A 24,551-nucleotide genomic window follows, 5' to 3' on the forward strand; every position below is an offset into this window, starting at 1 on the left:
AGTACTCTTGCCTGAAAAATCCCATGGGCGGAGGAGCCTGGTAGGCTGTAGTCCATGGGGTCTCGAAGAGTAGGACACGACTGAGCGACTTCACTTTCACTTTTCACTTTCATGCGTTGGATAAGGAGATGGCAACCCACTCCAGTGTTCTTGCCTGGAGAATCCCAGGGACAGGGGAGCCTGATGGGCTGCCGTCTGTGGGGTTGCACAGAGTCAGACACGACTGAAGCGACTTAGTAGCAGCAGCAGCAGCAGCAGCAGCAAGCCAACTTTTTCAGTCTCCTCTTTCACTTTCATCAAGAGGCTTTTTAGTTCCTCTTCACTTTCTGCGCTGTGTATTTAAGCCTGAAGCTGCACTGTCTTCACCCCCCACCCCCTCTTCTTAACCTGCACCCTTCCACCCAAGATTTTAAAAGGATGGAAAGTCCAGTGTTTCATCTCCTCTGTCACTCTTACTGCATTGGTCTTCTCTATTGAGGTACTTAGTATTTCCTCTGATTCCTCCAGACTCTTTGTCCAAACCCACATCACCTTGTCCAAGCCCACCTTCCCTTCTCCCTTCACATTCTGGCTTTTTTCCTTCTGAGCTCCTGTTGGATTTAGGGACAGGGTGAGATTTCTCGACCCCGTCGTCTACCCTCTCTCTACTGTGTGTGTCTTCTCCTCTTCCTCCAGCTAATGCACTCAGGAAAGTTGACTGTAGCTGGCTATTGTGCTAATAAAAAGCCCTCTGCTCCTTATGGTCATTTCTACATTTTCAGACAGTTGTGGAGCGGAGCCTGGGAACCAGGCTGCAATTGCATAGCTAGTAAATGAGGGAGTGAGGCCTGGAGTCCCTGGTCTCACTCCTATTGCAGACTCTCCGTGGCAGCACAGCCTTCCCGGGCGTGGGAGTTGTAAAGAGAGGGATCACTCCTTGTGAGTACAGTGTCGTGTACTGGGAGGATGTGAGTTTGGTAGTAGGCAAACCTGGCTTGGAGTCCTGCTTCTGCCCCTTACCGGGGCTGAGTACAAGGTACTTCCTTCTGTGCTGCCTCTGGAACATGGGCGTAGTGACATGTTATCCAGTTACAGATACAGTAACTATTCATTGGATCTGATTTCCAGAGCATTGTACGTGGGCAAGGCTCTATGCTGTGTGTTCAGTCTCTCAGTCATGTCCGACTCTGTGCAGCCCCGTGGACTGTAATCCGCCAGGCTCCTCTGTCCATGGAATTTTTCAGGCAAGAATACCGGAGTGGTTGCCATTTCCTCCTCCAGGGGATCTTCCTGACCCAAAGATTGAACCCACGTCTCCTGCATTGGCAGGCAGTTTCTTCACTACTAAGACACTTGGGAAGCCCAGGGGCACACTGTATATTATTTATCTTCTACTTTGAGAACCCCAGAGCTGCCCTCTACAACCCCCCCACCCCGCCACTGAGCTGGGTGGCTTGTTAAGATACAAATCCTTGGGGGCTGATAGGGTGAACCCTTTACCAGCATGACTACCCCTGGTCCCCAGTGTCATACTGTGGGATGGATGACACAAATTCCTCAGGGCCCAGAGCAGTGGAACTTGTCATTGATAAAGATCCAGTCCTTTCCTGAAGGGAATCCTAATACATCGTGCAGGCAGGAAGAGGCAGTGAGGAGCAATGGGTGGGGAGATGGAGAAGCATATTAAAGAAAAGAAAAAAAATCACAGTGGGCACACTGCTTCTAAATTAACTGGGTCTTCCAGGGGCTGTCAGTTCTCCTGAAACCTGCACAGCCAGCAGCCACCACTTGAGTCTGGAAACCTCAGCACGAGGGGAACCACAGGCTGGCAAAGCTGTGGTCGGTGGTTTAGCAGTGGTTTTATTTTGGAGGCCGGCAACCGCAGAGCATCGTGGGCCAGTTGGAGAGAGAAAGCGAGCCGGTTGGGGGCCCCCGGAGGACCTGAGGATGTTGGCGCAGCTGCCGCCAGACCACATGGTCGTCACTGCCCGCAGCGCTGAGGAAAGCCCACCAGGGAGAGCCTCCAGCCAGGAGTCCTGGACTGCGAGGCTCCTCTATTAATAAGAGGGGCTATTTATACCGTCCTCCTTCAGAACTGCGCTCGGATCGCGTTACTGCTGCCTGGTCCGGGAATGCCTAACGTGGGTGCTGCCGTGTGCTTTCCAGGGCCGTTGACCTAAAAGGTTCTGAAGGCGCCGAGAAAGGCTGAGCGTGCCTGCCTCTGGGTATTTATGGCTCGCCCTGTGGTGGCCCAGGCTTCTGCTGCCCCTGTGTGTGCGCGTGTGCAGTGTGTTTCAGGGGAGGGTTGAAATCATAAGGGGGTGTCACTTGAGGCACTGCTTTTTGGCTGTGAATCACCACCACCTGTTAAGCATTTACTATATATCTGGCTCTCTCCTGGGCTGTTAGATTTAGTGATTTCAGCCAGATCCTGCCAAAACTCTATGGAGTTGGGGCTTGTCCTTTGCACTTTTGGTGAAGAAAGCTAAGGCGCAGTGAGGTTCAGTGACCCACTGAAGGCCGTTTGATTGGTACGGGATTAGCTCAGGGTTAAATGGACCCGGGTCTGTCTGATTGAAACATTTGAACTGTATCATCTCCTCCTAATAATCCCTGCTCTGCTGTGCGGTAACTTGGTCTCAGTCTCGTCTTTTAACGTGAGGTGATGAATTAGTGCCTTGCTTCAAGGGCTGACATGTTATTCAGTGACACATGGCACGGAAAATCCTCCGCACAGAGCCTGGCACTCAGAGAAGTGTTTGCCTTTATTGTCGTTTCTAAGTGTTGACTTAGAGGAGCTGCATTCTGTGTCATGATACTGAAATACCTGTACCTGTCCAGCTGGTATGCAAACTGTAAGTCTTGCCAAAGTCAGTAACGTAGTCTGCCTTATTCTCGAGTAGCTGAAAGCACTGGTAATGGCTATTGATGAAGTGTTCCTAACTCCACAGTGGCTCCTACCTGATGACTTTCTCCCACTTCAGAAACAAAACGAACTGATGTGGCACCCCCAGTCCAACTTTGACCGATATTAATGGCAGCTCACTTTGTGTTTGGAAACAACCAGTGTCTAGAAAATTAGTGAATCAACTACGTCAGTTGTGGCTCATTCATATCATTCATCGTAGCAAAGGAGCACTTCACCTCTGGTTAAAAGATTTAGGGAGATCCCCAAGATCTATTACTAAGGGGAGACTGGCGCAGAATAGTCTGTGTAAGACACAGGCATCTGTGTGGAAGAAAACCGTGTGTTCATCTGCAGCAGCCTACAGCTGGAGCTTCCTCTTGGAGGCAAACCAGGGGGCGGGGCGGGGGCAGTGGTGGCTTTCAATATATATTCCTGGTGTTCTTTTTTTGAAACAATTTGGAATTTCACTGTGTACTTATATCAGCTATTCAGTAAGTAATTAGAGCCAAACCGTTTTTAAAAAACAGAAAGGGCTATAACTCAAAGTGATCCTGTGGGTTTGTTTTTCATTGTTTGTTGATGCCTGATTTGATTAAGGCAGTCAGTAATAAAAGTTCTCTGAAGCATCCTTTTTAACATTCTGCGTCTTGCATGATGTGAAAACTTCCTTTCACCAAGTCCAGTAAATGGAAGTTTCAGAGAGAGAATGCTGAGGGGGCCCGGAAGGCTGGGAAAGGCCAACATCCAGGTTCTGCCCCAAGAGTGGGATGGGGAATAGGGGGATGGGGAGGCGGTCTATGCAAAGCTCTCCCCCCATCCCACCCCATGCCTTTTTCACACCTTTCCCAGCTGCAGGGCTGGGCCATTGTTCACGGTCTGATGCTTCCAGAGCATTTCTTGGTCCTAAATCATCAGGAAAAGTTTCAGTTATAGAAGCCAGATATTTAAGAAGAATTTTTAGGGCCTTTGAATGGAAGCAGATTTGGAGGGAATGAGAAGGGGGGAAAGACTGCACAGCCCTAGATATTCAGAAGATTTCATCAAACACAGTCCTAAATTCTGACAGCATCCCTACACATGGAGACTGTGCCGAATGTCCCGAGGCCCTTCTTTGGCTGGCTCTGGAGGTGGTGCTGTTTTTGACCAGCCTCTATTTCAGGCTGGCAAGTTGGTCGTGTCTCAGCGGGAGTTGGGCCTTTGTTGCCTTCCGAGGGTAGTGTTCTGGTTTCAACAAGGGACAGAGCGAGCAGAGAGCCAGTGGTGGAGGAGCTGGTTGAGGTTTACTTGCCCTTCTTTTGAAATAGAAATGATCGAGAAGTAAGCTAGCCTTGCAGATCTTCTTCTCTGTGTTCCCTCTGACCTTTTCATAAATCCAGCAGCCCTGCTGATCAGAGCCTGCGATTTCTGCCTCATTTTGTTGACTCCGGGCTGCTGATCCAGACCTGAAATGCCCTGTGTACCTTCAGCGCTGTTGGCCGCACTTGCACGCTCTGCTTCCAGCATTTTGGTCACGATTTGAGATATGCTAACGATGCCCCCTTTGCTTGTTCAGTTATCATTCCTAGGAGTTGGGTGGAGCAGTTTGTTGTGTGTACAGCAGGGTGGCCCGAGACCAAACTCAATCAGCCAAAGTTCTCCTGCAGAGAAGTCCTTACTGACAACTGAAAGACAGCTACCATGTTACTATAAGGCTGTAAGCTTGCTGCCTGCTAGCCTTTTCAGCTGTGGCTCTCCCGTGGCTGGCACTTGTACTTTGTTCACCTCTTGTCCAGGCCTCTCTCTCCCTCTCTCTCTGTCACCTTAGGATGGTGACTTACACTTAGAGACCTCACCTGTGAGGTAGAGAACAGTACTAGCGCCTGGTTCTGAACCCAGAGTCTGACAATGCAGTTACATAATGCTGTAGAGTTGCTGCTGCAGCTATAAATAAATGGAAGTAATGGTTAAGAACCTAGACTTCGGGGCTTGACCCCCAGGGCCACTGCCTTTTACTGCTGGTGACCTCAGTTAAATTACTTAACATCTTAGTGATTCAGTTTCCTCATTGATACAATGGAAATGTTAATGGGGCCTGCCTAGTAGGGCTCTAAGGACAGATTAATATATTGAAAAGCCTTCAAGAGTCAGGCCTGGCATATAATAAGCCCTCAGTAAGTTAGCTGCTGTTATTATTATTATGACACCCCCCCGCCAAGCATCTGCGTTTTAGAATAAATCTCTAAGAAATGAAGAGTTTGTAAGCAAGCTGCCTTCTTGGCAACAAGCCCTTGACCTTAGCTTTCCTTGCCCTGGTAAGATCTGAGGATCTCATCGAGGAATATGTACATTTATGGTACTGTGAAAATTTATTAGTAGAGATTCCGACAGATGGTGAGTTTTCAGCATCCTTGCACCAAGATGGGAAACGGATCACAGCAGGGGTGGACAGATAAAAGGTGAAGCAGAAGCAGTCTGCTTTAGGGGCAGTCAGATAAGAGACTGTTAAAGTAATTAATCGTCTACTTCAGCACACAAACAAGGGCCCTTTAAGTGGAGAAAGGCTTTGCCACGTGGTACAGATCTGCTTTCTCTCCGCCAGATGCTTCAGTCATGAAGCTGTTGAAATAGACATTTTGTGTCCCTCAGCCCAGTAATTGCCAGGCTTCATCTCTAACCAGCTTTGGCACTGAAGAAAGCGAATGGGATAATTCAAGGCCTTTTCCTCCCCCTCCCCATTCATTCTATAAAAGATGGCAGACAACCAGATTATTCTATTCAAGCAAATACTCGCTGTAAACTTGTATGAATACAGCTGTCATTTCAGTGGCCTTGTCCTCAAACCGTAACTGGGTGCTCTGTGTAAGACATATTGGGTAAAAAAACAAGAATAAGATAAACCAGCATTATCCTTGATTCTGCATCTCAGATACCATTTCTTTCCAGCCCATCCCCCGTCAAAAAGCCTGATCACTGTGCTTTGGCTACCCTAAGGATTTCAGGGCTCACTTTGCAAATCTGATTTTGAAGTCTCTTCCCCAATTTGGAAATACACATCCATGTAAGGAAGCTGGATTCCAGAGCCTCTGGGGATGGCCCAGGCGAGCTGTGTTCTGACTTTTGGGCTTCCCCTTCCATTAAGAGTTGAGAATTATGGAAGTACAGATATAGAATATTCAAGTGGGAAGGGAGCTTGGGGAGCATCTCTGGTTCTGCAGAAGATTTTCAGATTGTCTGCGTGAAAAAGTATGTGTGTATATGGATATATTCCTGGAAGACACGTCTGGAGGCTTCATCAGAGTTCAGAGAAGCTGGAATTGCAAGTAGATAAGAACCTCCAAGAACTAGTCATTGGTTCATGTGTCTCCAGCACCAGGAACCCCCCACAGGAGGGCATGAATCTGTGGCACTGGGTGCAACCGCGTGGCCCTTTGGTGAGGGCAGAGCCGTGTCATGGACATGCATAAAGCAACTGGGGGAGGAGGACCATCCCAGTTGGAGTGGGCTCTGATCCTTCAGCCCCCAAGGAGCGCTCTCAGTGATGGTCTTGGGGAGCTGCTGTTTGATTTCGTGCATCTCCACCTGTGTTCACAGTCCCTTGTCTATTAGTCTTGATTTTTGAGCTAGAGTGGAGGCTCCTAGAGGACAGGGGACGTGTTCTGGGTGTGTTTATTCCTAAACTATGAGTGTGGTACGTAGTGTTTATGACCTGGCATAACTTCTTTCCTATTAAAAACTTGCGTTTAGATTCTCGTATTCAGCGTTACAGCATAGCAGTTTGCCCATGGCCATTTTTTTACGACGTCCTTGTATATCTGTAATTTCATACAACTAATTTTAATGATTTAACTTATTCATTTCTTCTTGTTGTCATTACAGGTACCTCAATAACAATGAGTTGACAGCCATACCATCCCTGGGCAGTGCCTCATCTCATATAGTCTCTCTCTTTCTGTAAGTGGTACCATTTGGGAGATCCTGGGCTGTGTGGGGAGGCCGTGGTATCGTGTTGCTGACATTGGGTATCAGGGAAACTCGTATTCCTGGGCTCACTGGAAAAAATGGTCTTACTCCATGTACCTCTAGTGATCATGACAAATGTGTTGCTTGCTGTTTCGGGGTGTGTAGAATTAAAAACTGGAAGTTTTGCCTCATCTCTAGCTTGGCAGGAAATTATCTTTTTAATACCCGGGGGTATTAAATTTCTTGTTCCTAATGGATAAGCTGGCAGTTTGAGTGCCTAAACTGAACTTAAAGAACACTGTATCAGTGATGAGACAGCAGGCTCATCTTTGTAGCAGTAACTTTGATAATGTGACTCAGCTCACTTTCAGGGCTTAAAAAAAAAAACAAAACATCAGGCTTCTGAGATTAGCATAAAAGTAAGGATTTCTTTGTCATGGTCAAGTGTAACACAGCATAAAACCTGTCGACTATTATAGACAACGCAGTGGAAATGAGAAAGGGAATAAAGGGACCTCAGTGAGGAAGAAAGGGAGATGCCCTGGGTATGTCATTGTTGGGGCCGAGAAGCACCCTGTGGGGGCGTTAAGTACTATCAGTTACCCCACTTCTCCAGCAGTCAGACGGAGGTGCTCACTTGTTTGAAACTCACCCAGAGGTCTTTCCAGATACACCAGTCACAAGTCCAGCTATTTTCTAGACTAGCTTTTATTGGCAGCTTCCCCAGCAGAGCACCTCCCTCTTCACGCCAAATTTCCTGTTTCCACTCCAGGCCTGCCAATTTTTATTTGATGGTGATTTTGCTGGTGTTATAACTTGTCCAATCACCTGGAGGTATCTTTTCTGACACTGACCCGAGCAGAGTGACTTGGGAAGAAGGCTTCATCTGTCCGATAACTAGTGCGTCTTACAGGTCTCCAGGTTTTCCTGGCTGCAGGGCCTGTGTTCAGAAGATGGCCCAGCCTTGGGAAATACAGTATTGGTTTTAACCCTTTTCCAGGTGTTGTGGGGTTGGGGAGCAGGGGCTTAGAATTGTGACCCAGCCCTGTGTCCTGAACAGACGGCTTCATCTCTCTGAACCTCATTTTCCTCATCTACAGGATGTGTTCCTGTTCCCCTTGTGTGTTTTTGTTTTTTTTTTTTTCCCCCTTGTGTTTGTACACGTAGGGGCAGTGAGTCCAAAGTTCGAGGGGAGCATGAGGTGCAGGAAACTCCTAATGTCTTGCACAAGCCAGAATAGGTGTTTGACGGGTGGCAGCGGCTGCTGGCTGGTGGCTAGTTGTCACCTGGCCCCTTGGGCCTTGGCGTGATCTCACCTATAGGACCACAGGGTCTGCGAGTCACTTCTTATACCTGTGGAGTGCTGGAATGATGCATATAGCTCTTTGTCCCAAGATGATCAGTCAGGGATCTAATTTTCTTGTTGCAGCTGTTTGGCCCATGGTGTTCTAGCATCTGGAAGGTGTTTCATTGCTGGTTAAATGAGTTATCCGTACCTGAGGCTAGTTAAGGACATGTCAATCCCTGGTATGTTTATAGAGCAGCACACGGGAAGATGCTTCTAATGCCTTGCTATTTAAAGGACTGTTCCTGGCCCAGCAGTGTGCTGTCAGTACTGAGCTCATTAGAAATGCAGACTCCCAGGCCTCATCCCAGTCCTGCTGGTCAGAAGCCATTTTCACCGGCCCCCCTGGCCATTGGCCCATTCATTCAAGGTTGAGAAGCACGGCTTCCCCACCCCTTGTTCTTCACTTGGTTGGGAAGCCCAGGCCACAGAGATCATCTTTATGTTACCAGACAGGAAACTGAGGCTGCCTGAGCTCCTGTAAGTTGCGCAATAGAGCGGTGAACAGAGACTGAACACGCATGCCCATGCATGGCTCCTTTCTCCCCCACATGGGGGCAGGAGTGTGGCAGGTGACTGTGACGCGCCCCGTGCCAGGACGGGCAGGGCCCCCCGTTTGCCCTGAGGCCTGTGGTGCTGTGAATCACTCCTTGCTCTGCTGACTAAAAATACATTTCTGTTCCTTGGCCCAGGTGTCTGAAGCAGGGGGGCTGGTTGGCCTTGTTCCTGCTATTCCATTAGACAGTGTTAAAATATGTAAAGTAGGAAGGAAAAAGAAAAAAAGGCTCCCTCCCAATTCTGATTCAGTTTGGAAAATGCAGGTTTATATTGGCAGATACTCCCTTTGGCCTGAAGCTGAGCTCCATGTAACTTGGTCAGTGAATTCTCTGAAATGACAGATGCTGAATGGTCTTTACCTTCCTTCTGTCTAAAGGGCCTGTGTTCCCCGATCTTAGACTCGTGGATTTACTGCCTGAGAGTCAGGCTAGCAGCATGACATCACAGTAGCAGAATTATAGATAAATTTGCTGTCTTCCTTCATGCATTCCTGTATTTCCTAAGTGAGTTGAGCAAAGAGCAGGGGAGAGCGGACAGCAGATGCATGTGACATTCTCATCCTGACTTCTAAGGGAAAACACCTTGCATCTCCATCCATCCATCCACCCATCCACTGTTGATAATTCCAACAGTTCAGGCTGGGTTTTTTTTTTTTTTTTTTAAGGTTTATTTTTTGTATTTATTTACGGCTGTGCTGGGTCTTCTTGGTCGCTGCCGAGTCTTTTCTTCCGTTGCAGTAATCGAGGACTACGCTCTAGTTGTGGTGCACGGGCTTCTCACTGGGGGCTTCTCTCGCTGTGGAGCGCGGGCTCTAGGGCGCGCGTGCTTCCATAGCTGTGCTGGGTCTTGGTCGCTGCCGAGTCTTTTCTCCCGTTGCACTAATCAAGGACTACGCTCTAGTTGCGGTGCACGGGCTTCTCACTGGGGGCTTCTCTTGCTGTGGAGCGCGGGCTCTAGGGCGCACATGCTTCGGTAGTTGCAGCTCCTAGGCTCTGGAGTACTGGCGCATGGGCTTGCTTAGCTGTTCCACGGTACATCAGGAATTGAACCCATGTCTCCTGCATTGGCAGGTGGATTCTTTACCACTGAACCACCAGGGGAGTCCACCATTCAGGCTTTGAAGGGCAAGTTTTGCTGGTGTGTTTGTGGTTTTTCAGAAGAAAGCAGTAAAAGGTGTCACGTATTCAACAAACATGTAATAGGAACCTCTGTGCCCCTGCAGTTGGAGCCCAGAGTGACCTGGGAAAGACACAGTGCCATCACACGTAGGAGGTTCCTGACGTATTGTCTGCGGACGTGATAGGTCAGTTAGCTTAATCAGCATTCACCTTGGTAGCCCTTATAGTCTCCAGATTCTCCCCTTCCTGGGCAGGAGGAGATAAATAATCAGAACTTGCCAAGGGACCACATGGCTGAGGAGCTGGGACCACTTTCTGGGGACAAGGCTGTAGGCAGGTGGGTCAGGGGAAAGAGGGGGACCAGGCAAATACCCAGCTGTATCTCTGATGATACTGTGAGCAGGGACAAGGTGCTTTTTCCTCATCTGGTGGATGAAGGGGTTGAAATACTCACAAAAGTACACTTGCAGCTTTTATATCCCTTCCATGACCAGGAAACTGAGAGTCGAGGCAATAATGTCACAAAAGAAATACCGAACCTGCTGTCCCACGGCTGCTCTTGCTGCCGTATGTCTTTTAGGACAGGTAGCAGCTTTGTGGTGTCAGTTCAGACGCCGGTGACTGGGGGCTTTTGCCTCTGGATTTTGTTTGCCTGTCCAGGTCAGCTCTTCATCTCTGTGTTGGTTTCTTGTCTCCTGAGTCTGTGTCAGTAACCCTGGTCCCTTGCTCACACGACAGAACTCTCATCACCCGCATACCAGCACCCTGCTTCGCTGAGGTCACACTTGGGAGGACTGTGTGGGGAAAAGGGTTTGTTTCAAGCCTGGCTTTACTATTAGGGCCTCAGGACAGAGTTTTCTAGAGTTTTGGGAACTGGAATCCTTCAGGAAAATTTCAGTTGGTTAACAATTTCTAATTAAAGGAATCTAATTCAATTAATGTATTTGTCAAAGAGCAGATTTTTATTTGTATTGTGTTCTGCAGATAAGGACAAAGCCATTTGTCCTTAATAACCAAAAAGCATTAAACTCAAGGAAAGCTTTTAATAGGATTGGGTTGGAGTGAGGGAGCTAGATTTCATGAAATGCTTCTCAGAAAAAGAAACAGACTTTTGTTCAGTGGGGGCAGACTCTGCTGGTAGATTTTCACGTTTGAGTTCTTTCTTTCTTTCTTTCTAATTTGAAGTCCAGGAAACTCAAGTTACAATTCCCACAGCAATAGTAATTTCATGTGATGCATAAGTGACATTTCTGGGGAAGAAAAATTTCCGCTTTTCCTGTGGTATTACTGCACTTGTATCATTCAGGAGATTGGTTCCAGTGGAAATGGTTCTGTGTGGTATTTTTTTTTTTTTTCCCTTCAGCCCTAGGAGTAAAATGCTTGCTGTAAAACCAACTTGAGTTGTAAAGCCCAGCAGCTTTGTTTTGTGTGTTTTGGCTGTAGGGTGTTAGCCACGTGGCCCTCGGCTTTGTCCACGTAACTTCTTTTCCTCTTGGTGGTGTGCTTTGGACCCTGCCCCTTACCCAGGTTTCGTGGCTTCCTCTCCCCCTCCTTTGGCCTCGATCAGGTAGGCGATCTAGGCTAAGACTCCTCAAACACTGTTACCTGTGACTTTGTAATTGTGCTGTTAAAATCCTTAGGTATTTGTTGCATTTGAAAACACAGCAAAATATTGATCTTTTACTTCAAATCTGGGGGAAATAAACTTTTATGAAAGCTTTTTTTTTTAATTGAGAGAAAACTAACATAAAACACTGTATTAAACAAATTTCAGGTGTACATCCTCAAACACAACACCCCCCTCACCACAATCTAATTTCAGAACGTTGTCATCACCCCGAAATAATACCCCTACTCCTTAAGCAATCACCTCCCCTATCCCCACCCTCTCAGCTTCCTGAAAACTCATCTTTTATTTTCTTCTTTTGAGTAAAGTATTTTTCTCTCCTGTTCGCAATGTACCTGGAAGACTTAGAATTGAATCATTTAAATAAAAATATCAGAAGCAGAATGAACTATGCAGTTGTGTATTTTGCCGTGACCTCTTAACTGAAGAAAAACTGATTAAAGGCATGGAGCATTTAGCATTACTTTATTGTTAGTTACAGAGAATAAAACCTGGAAGGGACAAAACCTGCTGTCCTGTCTGTGACCCCACTTGGAGCCAGTTAGATGGAAGGAGCGCTGGGTGGGGCTGAGGCACCCCAAGGCTGGGAAGGATGGCGCGAACTCTTCTGGGCCAGGTCTGCTATGGACATAAAGTCAGTGGTGATATTTAACTCTCCCTCTGCCTAGCAAACCCTCTAGAAGAAGGGGCTGGATCAGTCTTCTTTGCAGGCTCATTCATGGGCAGATGAAGTCACATTAAAGAGTAATTAAAAGCGAGAGCCTTAACACAAAGCGATGAGGACCTGGGCTGCTTCCCGGTGCTGGAATCCATGTCTCTGAGGGCCCAGCCCAGAAGCCAGGGAGAAAGGAGCCCCGGACTCCTCCTCAGAAAATTCGGCTTGGCTTTGGGACCTCAGCGGAGACTGTTACTAATCAGGTGAAGTTTTACTAAGTAATAAATAGTTTCTGGGCATTGCTAAAGCCTTGTGTGGGTGTAGCTTGGGTTCAGGCCTCTTGCCTTTCCTTTACTCTGCTGCCCTTGAAACTTTCTCTCTGTTGCTTCACCTGGAAGAAGGTCATCATTTGTAGACATAATAGTTGATGCTGAAATCTTTTTTATCATGATGTTTTTCCCTCAAGTGTGAAATCATAGCTTGTCTTAAAAAGTTGACTGGTAACCTTGGATGGTGGAGCTCTTTACATCGTGTTACAGAGGTGGACCTGTGGGGAGTGCATGTTTGTGTAAGGCGGACATCAGAATTCTCCCCAAGGTGGAGGCTTCCTCTGGGGGAACTTGCTGGACCATCCATGAATCATCAGATTAAGAGTGGACTGAACCAAGTTTAAGAGAAAATGGGCAGTTTTCTCCCCCTATTTCTGCTTCTGAACCATGTCCTGCAATAATAACCTAGTTTAACCTTGCTGGTGAAGGAACGCCAGTCAGCTAGAGCATTGGAGTAAAAGAACCCCCTGTGGGTTCTTGGCATCGTATTTGCTGTGGGTTTTTGGATGCACTGTCATCAGGATCATGGGGTTAGTAGTGACTGAAATGCTTTAGGGAGAAACTGAACATTGTGCTTAGTTCCTCAGTTATGTCTGACTGTGAGTCCATGGACTGTAGCCCTCCAGGTTCCTCTGTCCATGGGGATTCTGCAGACAAGAATACTGGAGTGGGTTGCCTTGCCCCTTGTCCAGGGGATCTTCCTAACCCAGGGATTGGACCCAGTTCTCCCCAGTTGAGGCAGATTCTTTACCATCTGAGCCACCAGCGAAGCCCTGGTTTGAAAGGCTGTAAGTCAAGTGTGAATGTCCCGTTCAGATCCCAGGTGCTGAAGGGAAGCCAGCGCCCTCGTCAGAAGACAGCACAACAGGAAAGTATACGTAAAGCGGGGCTTCGGTTCCTCTTCTGTGTCTTCAGAGACGTGCTAACCTTCTGCCTTTCTTGTCCAGAGTTCTCTGGGTGCACGTGAACAAATTCTTTCCTCTGGATAAAATGTCACACCCATTACCTTGGGAGACTGTGGCTTCGCCGTCACCTGTGTGGTTCTCAAACTGGACCATTTACCAGAATCGCCTAGAAGGCTCACTGGACCATAGGATGGCTGGGTCCCAGCCACAGTTTCTGGTACGGCGGGTGTGGGTGCGGTGTGATTACAGAATTTGCTCTACTCACAAAGTCCTGGGTGATGCTGATGCTGCTGGTCTGGCAACCCCTGTCCTTCTTTGGAGAACCACTACCTGAGCATCTTTAGTGATGGGTGGAGGTGGGAGACTCCTTACTAACCAAGCTGCTCAGCTTTTGGAGGGCAGTAAATTATTTAGACAAATTCCCCATGTCACCAGTGTGGGCACGGGCATTTATTTGGGATGGTGGGGCAAGGTATTTATTTCTGAGGAAAGTGCTAAGAGCAGTGGACAACAAGCAGCCGTGGGCAGCACAGCTCTGCCTGTTGACGGTGATCACACAGGTCTCCCCATCAGACCTTCACAAGTTCCTGGGAGGCAGGGAGCCGCTCAGCAAGCACCCTCTCCTGGCAAGAGACCTGCTCCTACCTACCACCTCAGTGAAGAGTGTTGCAGCCCTCCTTATAGCCTGCGTCCCTGGGCAGGAGGGCCCGGGCCGGAAGCTGCTGTTAGTACCGCTTACCTTTCTGCAGATTATCAGTCACTGTTATCAGATGAAACTTTGCCCTCGACTAAGACTTGAGTGGTGCTGCTCTGTGCCAGGCGGAAGTTAAAAGGAACACCTGAAAGACAAGCACAGCAGCGCTGTCGGCCCTGATGGGGGATCAGAACGTGGGGCCCACACCTTCCTCCCACCCGAGTTGTCCACTCCCAAGTTGTCTGTGACCCCAGTCCTCGACTCTTGTTTTCCCAGCCTTCTGCCCCAGGGAGGCTGTCGTCCAGGCTGTCAGTGGGTACAAGAACTGAAAGGAAAGCGGAGGAAGTGAATGTCAGGGCCCAGGTTCCATGTGCAAGGCCGAGGAGAGGGGTGCCAGCGTGTGCCCCACGTGGAGCCCAGGGCTGCACACTGGAGCTCCTGCCCTCGAGGGACTCAGTCTTGCTGCAGAGAAAGATGAGTAAACCGGCAGTTGCCATACACAGTCAAGGCCTGGGGAGTGTCTCAGGGGCTTCTCACCACCGTCACTGATGGGCTACAAGACAAGGAAGATTCCCAGATGCAGTGACCTTCTGTGGATCCCCTTTCTTGGCCCCTGTATGGGAACGTTGGTTATGGGCCTCAGGATGGGGCAGCACGGTGCTCAGCCAGCACGCTGGCCACTTGGAGGAGCAATGGGAGAAGTGTTCATAAGACATGGATGGTTTCATGTTAAGGGGAGTTTGCTCCCCGCTCCCCAGTCTTTCTTCTGTCAGCAGGCAGAGGTCCATGACCAGTGGGCCTCAAAACAGAAAGTTAAACACCCAGTTGACAAAGCAGCTCTCTGTCCTATAAGCTTCCCCTGGATTCTGTAGTGTGGATCGCCTCTCGCCCGGAGTCTTTGGGAGCCTTTCACTGGGAAAGGAGCCGTCGAGGCCTCTGAGGCAAGCCTGCCAAATGACACACAGCCCTGACTTGTAGTTTTCCTTCTTTTTTCTTTACTTTTTTTTTTTTCTCTCTCTCTCTTTGAGAGTGGGGGTGGCGAGGCAGCCGGATGAGCGGTCCATCTGCATATCATTTGCTGAGAAAGTGAAGCAAACTCCAGCTGTGGGGTCTGGGGAACGGAGGAAGGGGCGAGCCCATGGAGTAGGAACTTGGTCACAGAAGACACTGCCTTTTTTTGGGAACTCAGTAGCTTAGGGTCTGTTGGCCAGAGTTGGCCTTCATGGTGTGTCTGGCTCTTTTCTCTCTCCTCGCGGTCTCATTTTTTCTGATGACCATGTAAGCTTTAAATAGAGTCCCAGATCCAGTGGGAATGGAGTGCGGGTGCAGTGTGGATGGTCTTGGAGGGAAGTGGTTGCTGACCCGGCAGCACCGGGAAGGGACGGGGAGCTGCGTGGTCCGTTGCACAATCTCCCGTGTGAGAGGAGCTGGCCCCCGCCCATGTCCACAGCCTCCTTCCAGCCGGCCTGTTTCCTCCCCCTCCTCCCCCGCGCCCACTTCCTGCAGGTGGCTTCTGTAATCCACTTACCCCGGGGAAGGCTTGCCAGCGTGTGCACCTAATCCGAAAATGGCCGGCTCGACTTTGACCCCCATGGTGACCTTGCAAAGCAGACTGGGCCGATTGTGTCGGCTCACACCTGGGAGCCATTTCCAGCTTTTACAGCCCAAGTGGAAGAAATGTGTTTGCATTTGTGCCGGGCCTTCCTTCACGAGGCCTGTCATTGTTGGGCCATGCGGACGGAATATTAGACTCCCCCTGCCTGTTCAAAGGCAGGGGTTTCGAAGACGGGCCAGTTTACCCAGTGTATTTAAGCTGAGTCGTACGAAACTGTCCGGTTTTGTAGTTCAGAAATGCTCAGAGCATCCCCAGACTCATGATGGTTCAGCCTCTTGAGACAGAAAACTGTGACAGTCTCTGTGTAGTCACAGATATCAGCAGGCATTGCTGTGTGTCTGTGCCCAGGCCTCATCTCATTGTGTTGCCCCTGCAGGCCTAGGAGGCACAGGATCTGTTGTTAAGCACTTTTTACAGATGACAGGCCTGAGGCACAGAGAGGGCAAGACGTTTGCCTGAGGTCACACAGAAGGTGGCAGAGGTGAGTCTTGATCTCATTTCTGTGCACCTCTGGGCTTCGTGCTCACTCTGTAGGGAGAAATGTGTGGTCTCGGAACCTGGGGGGGTCTTGTCATTTCATGTGCTGACATTTCAAATTGTGTTAGGAGGGGAATTTCTCTGGTCTGTAGCCACAAGGCTCCGATGTGGCTCTCGGGTGTGGATGAGAGGCTGTGCCCCATGAAGGGAATGTCTCTTCAGGTCGTATTCCCGCCTCTGAACGCTGAGACGCCCTCAGTATGATTTTCATCAACAGATGCAGAGTGACAGGAAGTCCTCCTGAAGATCAGCCTGACTGGCCCTTCACACCAAGTCACCCTCAGAGTCTGGCGTCTGAGCTGCTCTGAGCCCGTCCTGTTAGGGCGCAGGCGGGGGACTCGCCCTGCTGTCAGGCCTCTGCAGCCCCCAGGCCTGTTCAGTTGTGCCAGCAGCTCCTCAGACAGTGGCCCTCTGCTCTCCGACACATCACTTCAAGGCAAATTCCTCCACAGTTCCTCACTTCCTGGAAGCTTTTCAGACGCAAACAGCTGAGATAAAGGTGCCAACGTGTGGTTCTTTCTCCCCACCCCTTCAACAGGAGCAGGAAGTCTGTGCCCAGGGTGGCAGGGCTGCAGGGCGCAGCCAGGTGGCACTCCCGGAGTGCCCTCTCTGGGGGCCACTGGTCTCTGCTCGGCTGCATGGCTGTAGTCTCTTTGGGGGCAAAGAAGCTTCTCTTCAGTGGGGAGGGCTGTGAGAGGCGGGCTGCTGGAATCAGTTTGTAAAGAACGGGCTCCTTCCCCAGGAGTCTGGGGAGAGGGAGGTGCCAAGGGTCCTCACCTCACGGCGCCTCCCGTGTCACGAGGGCCTTGTGGAGCCTGGTTTAGAGAGCGCTGTGTCCATCACCTCTGAGCCTTGCTTTGCTCACTCATGCGATGATGCCTGCCAGTACACCGAGCCGTGGGGACTCACTAAACACTACGTGTCTCAGCGCAGGCTCTGATGTCTAGCGGAGGTGCGTCAGACGGAAGGCGTGGACGGAGCTGGCCTTGCTTTGGTGTCTGTGTGCCAAAGGAGGTTGGTGTTCTCCACACCAAGCCAGGAGGTTGGTGTTAGAAGCAGAGGCAGAGGCTCGTCACTTCCCTGAAAACAGACTCTACTTGCCGTTCCCCGCTGTGGCTTGTTAACCTCCATCCTTGTGTGCGTGTGTATATATGTATGTGATGATTAGCTTTCTCCTATATTAATTCCTGCCGTGGGAACCGTTGCATGCGCCGGGAGAGTTGGTTTCCCTTCTCTTTTCTCATCACCAGGCAGAGGTGCAGCAGCAGTAGAGCTGTGCAGGCGTCCCCCACAGCGTCTCGCATCCTGCACTGCACAGTAGGAAGACCTCAGGAACTTGAACAAGCCTGGATGCCCAGGCTGCATCCCAGGGCAGGTTAAAGGAAAACCTTGGGACTTCGGGGCTGGGGGTTTGTTAGTGTTTGGGGTTTTTTTTAAAGTTCCTTTCCAGGTCCTTTCCACGTGCAGGTAAAATTAATGAGTCACAGCTGGCTAATTGCAAGTTAAGGGTTTTGTCTCTCTCTCCCCCTGATGCCTGTCACTTAAAATCTGTAGGCTCCCCTGCCTTCCTCACCTTCACACCTTCTTTTTCCTTTTTTTCTTTTTCTTTCCAGTTGGTGGAAAAATAAATAAGAAGGCTGTCTTTTAATTTAGTACTTATGGTTCTGGAGTCCCTGTTAGAGGTTTTAGTTACCTCTTTCACCACTGATTCAATGGAAGGATACTGCAAAGTTGGGCTTCCCTGGTGACTTAGATTGTAAAGAATCAGCCTGAAATGCAGGAGACCCAGATTTGATCCCTGGGTCAGGAAGATCCCCTAGAGAAGGAAATGGCAACCCATTGCAATATTTTTGCCTAGAGAATTCCATGGACAGAGGAGCCTACAGTGCATGGAGTAGCAGAGAGTCAGACACGACTCAGCAACTAACAGTTTCTACTACAAGGTTAGCCCTTTAAAATGAGTAGGAGATGCTTTGGCCTCGTGGTGTGTGGGACAGCCTGGTTGGCCTGGTGAGGCAGGACCAGCTCATGGGGATCACAGAACTTGACTGTGGGTTTGCCACTTAATCTGAATTATTTGTTTATTTATTTTTACCTCCTGAAAGCCAGATGACCCATCTCTCATTTGGATTCTGCTTATAAATCAGAGAAGCCCCATTACGATAGTGGTGTCAGTGGGGGGCGGGAAATCTCTTTATAATAAAACAATAGGCAAAACTTACATCAGACTTTATAAATCTTTTTCTTTATAATTCTGAAAGTAAGACTTTAATTTTTTTTTAATGTGGACCATTTTAAAATCTTTATTGAGTTTGTTACAGTATTGCTTCTGTTTTGTGTTTAATGTTTTTTGGCCACACAATACGCATCTAAGCTCCCGATAAGGGATCAAACCTGCACCTTCTGCGTTGGACCGTGAGCTCTTAACCACTGGACCACCCAGGGAAGTCACTGGACTGTACTCTTAATTGGGGGAAAAAAAAATAATACGTAAACATAAGATATAGGCAGTGAATGTTTCCTCCCGATTCCACCAAAAAGCTGTACTGTAATACAGCAAATTTCTGGTCCTGACATTCACTGTGGATAATTATTCATCGGTATTCTGTGAGGGTTGTGTTTGGAATTGGCCCCTTCAACAGGTCACAGAGAGTAACTAGAATTTTGGAAATAAGGGGAAATTTCCCTTGGACTTGTTGGGAATGTGACGTTTTCTCCAAGTGTCATTCTTCTTTGCATATGGAAAAGCAGTGGTTATCAGCGTGCAGGGTGAAGTTTTTCTGCCCCATAATTGTTGTTTGGTTTTAAGAGACAGCGTGAGGACTGGCCCTTCCAGGGGACCCCCTCCTCCTGGCCTTGCCGACAGCTACGATAAACCCTTTCACCACTCGAGGCTCTTCCCCCTCCCCCTCATTCTCTAGTGTGTGTTAACAAGAGCCCTGATTTGGGGATGCTCCAGCAATTATGTGGTTCCAAGTAAGAGTCTCACGCTTGTCTTCACTTTCCCCTGTTCCCTGAAAAAGAATCCTAGCTCCTGGAAGGCTCAGGAAATTGTCCCAGGAGATGGATTCAGAAAACAAAGTGCTGTGCTTCATGGGTACCATCAGAGCCGTTTGCTGGTGCGGCCACAGTCCGTACTGTCCCTCTCTCGGTGGCCCCATGGTCACGGTGGAGAAGAGAAGACACACAGCACGTTGACAGAGACCCTGCCTGCCCCTCCTGCGGCTGCTCCTTTATGGGCATTTGAGCAGAGACTGCTGTTGCCAGTGTCTGTTCACCTCCAACTGGACGTGGGCTGTTGGGGCGACTCTTCTGCTGTCAGGAAAACCCCCCGTTCTGTCCTTTTGTCAGGCTGTCACCCAACAAGGCACTTCCTACCTCTTGAATTCAGAATGCAAGCCATTCCCAGCATAGTGGGAACGGGCAGAAGCACATCTCCAATGAGCGTGGCCTCCCGCTCAGCTTCCAGCCCTGCCTCTTCCCGAGACACCGCTACAGGGCCTTTCACAAGCTGCGTTTCCTTTTCGGTCTTTGTTCCCTCAGCTGTGAGAAAGGTCCTGGTTCCATACCAGCCACACTTAGCCAGGGTTAAGGATATGCATGGCTTCTTCCTCTCCCACAGGCCCCAGGTGGCACCTGGGCTGTGTATTCTCTGGAGCAAACTAGAGAACTTCTGATGTGGGTGACCCACTAGCTGTGGAACCCTGGGTTCCTCACAGAGGCTCAGATGCTTGAGTTCTGTCTCGTGGGCCAACTGCATACCCCTGTTAAGAAGCTGCTGAGATGGTACAGGGTTCACATGCTTCCTGGTCACCACCAAACCTGAGACACGCTCCCCAGCTCTGAAGGGGTCCTCATGGCCTAGGCTCCAGTGGGGTCAGGGTTTGGGCTTTCTCTTTCTCCCCATTCTTCATCACGCTGCACGTCACACCTACCACCCAGTGGGGTGCCTGCCTCTCGGTGGCCCCCCAGTCAGTGTTTGATGAGGAAATGAAGGATGGACCCTTTGTGGCTTCGCCATCACCTGTGGGGTAAATTCTCCACTCTTTCAGAGTTGGCCCCAGTTCCTTTTCTTCCTGGCTTCTCACCACTTCCCACCTCGAACTTTATATCACGTTGCTCATGGTGGGAGCCCTCACACCCCAGGGCTCTGCTTCCAGGCCTCATTCATGTTGTCACCTTGGTCTGGTGACCAAGCCTCAGCCTCCCCCCAACAGCACTGTGTCCCCGTATGTTGATGCATCCATCACCTCCGTCTTTCTCTGACTCCTCGACTCCAGGGAGAAGGGGGTCGGCTATACTGCGATCAAGTTTACCTTTTTCTTACAGCAGCTGCACTTATAAGCACCCCATACACACTTGACTGCATAAATAAACTAAGGACTAAATGAATGGTTTAGTCCAAGAATAAGTGAGTATGAAGCTTAGGGCAGATATTGGTGAGTTTTAGAAATTTATCGTCCAGGTGAAGGGACACATTTGGGACAAGTAATAACAGAAATGGTCTTTGGGGACTGCCTAGAAGGCCTGGTCTTTTCAGCTAGGAAAGAGGATGCGTTTTCATTGATTTCTTGAAAATCTGAGCAAATGTTATAGGAGGGAAAATAGTTGAAATTACCCTGTAAAAATCAGCATGGCTTTGGGGAGGTGTATGGGCCCAGGGGTCCCATTTTCTATGTGTGAATACTTATCCTCCTCTTTTCTAGTAGTAGCTTTGGAAACCTCGGTTGTTTAGACATGAAATTACCCTTACCCTGGAGGGTGTGTCAGGAGAAGGGCTGTCCTGGTCTCCACACACCCGTGAGGGTCAAATAATGATTAGGGAAAAGGTTCTGTCACAGTGAAGGCGGAGAATCCCTGCAGACCCCTCAGTGCGTCCATCCTGACCCAGTTACTACTCTGTAGTCAGGAAGTTCCGGAGAAGGCAATGGCAGCCCACTCCAGTACTCTTGCCTGGCAAATCCCATGGATGGAGGAGCCTGGTGGGCTGCAGTCCATGCTGTCGCTAGGAGTCAGACACAACTGGGTGACTTCACTTCCACTTTTCACTTTCATGCATTGGAGAAGGAAATGGCAGCCCAGTCCAGTGTTCTTGCCTGGAGAATCCCAGGGACGGGGCAGCCTGGTGGGCTGCTGTTTCTGGGGTTGCACAGAGTCAGACACGACTGAAGCGACTTAGCAGCAGCAGTCAGGAAGTTCAGGAAACCCAGAGCTAAAGGTCAGCAGCCTCCTTTACCCCAGGATATGTAGAGCCTTTAATAATGAGGGGGTGCAGTGTGGTATCTCCCACACGAAATGAGCCCTTATTCTAAGAGTTGCTTCATGAAGAAGGTGGTCTTGCAGTCACAAAAGTTTAGCAAATGCAGAATTGAGCAGAATGAGAGGGTACCTTTCCTGGACCTGCTTTGGGAATCTGCCAGGACTGACAAGGGAGGAATATATGCAGCCCTTCCAGAGCCTTTTAGGCTGGTGTTCCGGGGATGGTGTTCTGAGAACCTTGTATCTGGCAGGGCAGGCCTGACCTGTGTCCACCACCATCTTAGTCAACTCCCAGCAGGCCCTCCTGCTTGGCCACAAAGTGCTGGATCTTGGCCCAATTACAAGACACTGAACTGAGCTGTAACTCCTGATACACCAGACAGAAGGCAGTGTTCTTCCCAGCCACCTTTGTCAGCTACACGTTTCTCACTGAGTCCAAACTACCCCATCCCCCCACCCCACAATTCCTTCCTAATCAGTGGAAAGTAATTAAACAATTTATATAAAGCTTATCCCTAGGCATCGAAAATTTCCCAGAGTCTGGCAGTATTGGGTGCTTGGCCCTTGGAACTGAGTCATAGTGGATAGATTTCAGCTGGAAACCAAATGAGGTAGCAGGTTGGCTGTCTTGATTCCACCATGAATTTCACCAGAGTTTCTGATTCCACTGTTTTGCCATGTTTTTTGATGTTTAAATTAATCTTTTTATTTCGAGTTCATTGTGGATTCTCATGCTATTGTAAAAAATAACGTTGAAAGATCCTTGTATGCCCTTAACACAGTTCCCCCCAGTGACCACTGCTTGAAGAAGTTCATACATACAAGATATTGACATCAATACAGCCAACTTAAAGAACATTTCCATCCCCACAAGGTGTGTTGTGCTGTCTTTTTATACCCACATCAACTTTTTCCTGCCCCATACCTTTGGCAATCTCTAATCTGTTCTCCATGTATATAATTTTTCATTTAAGGAATGTGATATAAGTAGATAGGGAAGCAATGGAAACAGTGACAGACTTTATTTTGGGGGGCTCAAAAATCACTGCAGATGGTGACTGCAGCCATGAGATTAAAAGACACTTGCTCCTTGGAAGAAAAGCTATGACCAACCAACATAGCATATTAAAAAGCAGAGACATTACTTTGCCAACAAAGGTCCGTCTAGTCAAAGCTATGGTTTTTCCAGTAGTCGTGTATGGATTTGAGAGTTGAACTATAAAGAAAGCTGAGCGCTGAGAATTGATGCTTTTGAACTGTGGTGTTGGAGAAAACTGTTGAGAGTCCCTTGGACTGCAAGAAGATCCAACCAGTCCATCCTAGAGGAAATCAGTCCTGAGTATTCATTGGAAGGACTGATGCTGAAGCTGAAACTCCAATACTTTGGCCACCTGATGCAAAGAACTGACTCATGGGAAAAGACCCTGATGCTGGGAAAGATTGAAGGCAGGAGGAGAAGGGGACAACAGAGAATGAGATGGTTGGATGGCATCACCGACTCAATGGACATGAGTTTAAGTAGGCTCCGGGAGTTGGTGATGGACAGGGAAGCCTGGTGTGCTGCAGTCGAAGGAGTCGCAAAGAGTCGGACACGACTGAGCGACTGAACTGAACAGATATAAATAGCTTCATACAACATCTCACCTTTGGGGATTGACTTTTTTTTCAATCAATATAATTCTCTGGAGGTGCATCTAGCTTGTTGCGGTGTATATCAGTAGCTGGTTCCTTATTACTGCTGAGTAGTATCAGCAGTGTGAAGGGACTGTACTTGGCTTAGCTGTGCACCTTCTGAGGGACATCTGGGGTGTTTGCAGATTTGGCCTAATAAGAATAAAGTGGCTTTGAGCATTTTTGTGTGAGCATAAATTTCCGTTCTATGGGAGAAATGCCCTAGGGGATATTTGCTGCATTGTATGATACTTGTATGTTTAGATTTTTTAAGGAAGTGCCAAACTTTTTCAGCATGGCTACACTGTCTTACATTCCTGCCAGCAGTGAACGAGTTGGTTCTCCACAGCATGGCTAGCATTTGACATTGAGAGTATTTTTTATTTTAGCCATTCGCAAGGTATGTATTGATATTTCCTGGTGGTTTTAATTTACATTTCCCTAATGGCTGATGATGCTGCACATCATCTCATGTATTTATTTGCCATCTGTGTATTCTTTTTTGAGTAATACCTGTTCATTTCTTTTGCCCATTTTCTAATTGGATTGTTTGGGGTTTTTTGCCATTGAGTTTTGAGAGTCTTTTATATATTCTAGATAATAGCTCTTTGTTGGATGTGTTGTTTGAAAATATTTTCTCCTAGTCTGTAGTTTGCCTTTTCATCTTTAACAGGATCTTTCCCGGAGCAAGTATTTTCAATTCTGGTAGAATTATAGTGTGTCAATTTTTTAGTTTATGAATTGTGCTTGTAGTATTAAATCTGAAAAGTTGGTCTAGCTTGAGATCCCAAAATACAGATTTCTCCTATGTTTTTTCTAAAAAATCTTTAGTTTACATTTGACATTGTGGTTCATGATGATACATATTTTAAAACCTGAAGCATAGGAGAAAATTGCAGCTTGTGGTTTCATGAAAGGAACAGAGCAAGAGTGGGAGCCCAGAGGGGGCGAGGCACTGAGGCCAGTGCCACTCTGATGTAGTGAGTCTTGACCCCTAGTGTGGGTAAGGAGGACTGTTTTAGAAGCCGACTCCTTAATCCCGCCCATGCACATCCTCCACCCTCCCAGAGTGCAGTCAGGTCGCATGCTGAAGGCTTGGGAAATTGCGTGGTAAGAGATATACTAAATCATATGATCGGGAGATCAGACGTCTTCCAGATGGGGCAGGAAGCAGGCCCGGCTTTATTTGTAAAGGCCCATCAGTGGTGTGTCTCTCTGGAGGCGGGAGGGTCTCCGCTTAGAGGCCACAGCCAAGTGCTGAAGCAGCTTCCTCCGAGGCTGGAGCTGCAGAGCTGCTGGGGTGCTGGCAGGCAAGCCCTTGGACAGCTGGCAGTAGCCAACAGAGGCGGGGAGTCTCAGGAGCACCCCAGCAACCACAGGCCCATCCCTGTCCTCGTAGCCACGGGCCGTCT

The 24,551-nt window shown here is 48.7% G+C and overlaps 1 protein-coding gene across 1 annotated transcript in view; it reads left to right on the plus strand.

Annotated features, from left to right (window-relative positions):
• Positions 1-24,551, plus strand: part of LRIG1 (leucine rich repeats and immunoglobulin like domains 1) — a 115,170-nt gene that overhangs the window by 43,559 nt on the left and 47,060 nt on the right. The window contains exon 3 of the mRNA XM_005890961.3: positions 6,743-6,817. Within this exon, the coding sequence (XP_005891023.2) occupies positions 6,743-6,817 (75 nt within the window). The remainder of the gene's footprint in view (positions 1-6,742; positions 6,818-24,551) is intronic.

Source organism: Bos mutus, chromosome 22 (assembly GCF_027580195.1).
Source record: "Bos mutus isolate GX-2022 chromosome 22, NWIPB_WYAK_1.1, whole genome shotgun sequence".
In the NCBI taxonomy this organism is placed as follows: domain Eukaryota; kingdom Metazoa; phylum Chordata; class Mammalia; order Artiodactyla; family Bovidae; genus Bos; species Bos mutus.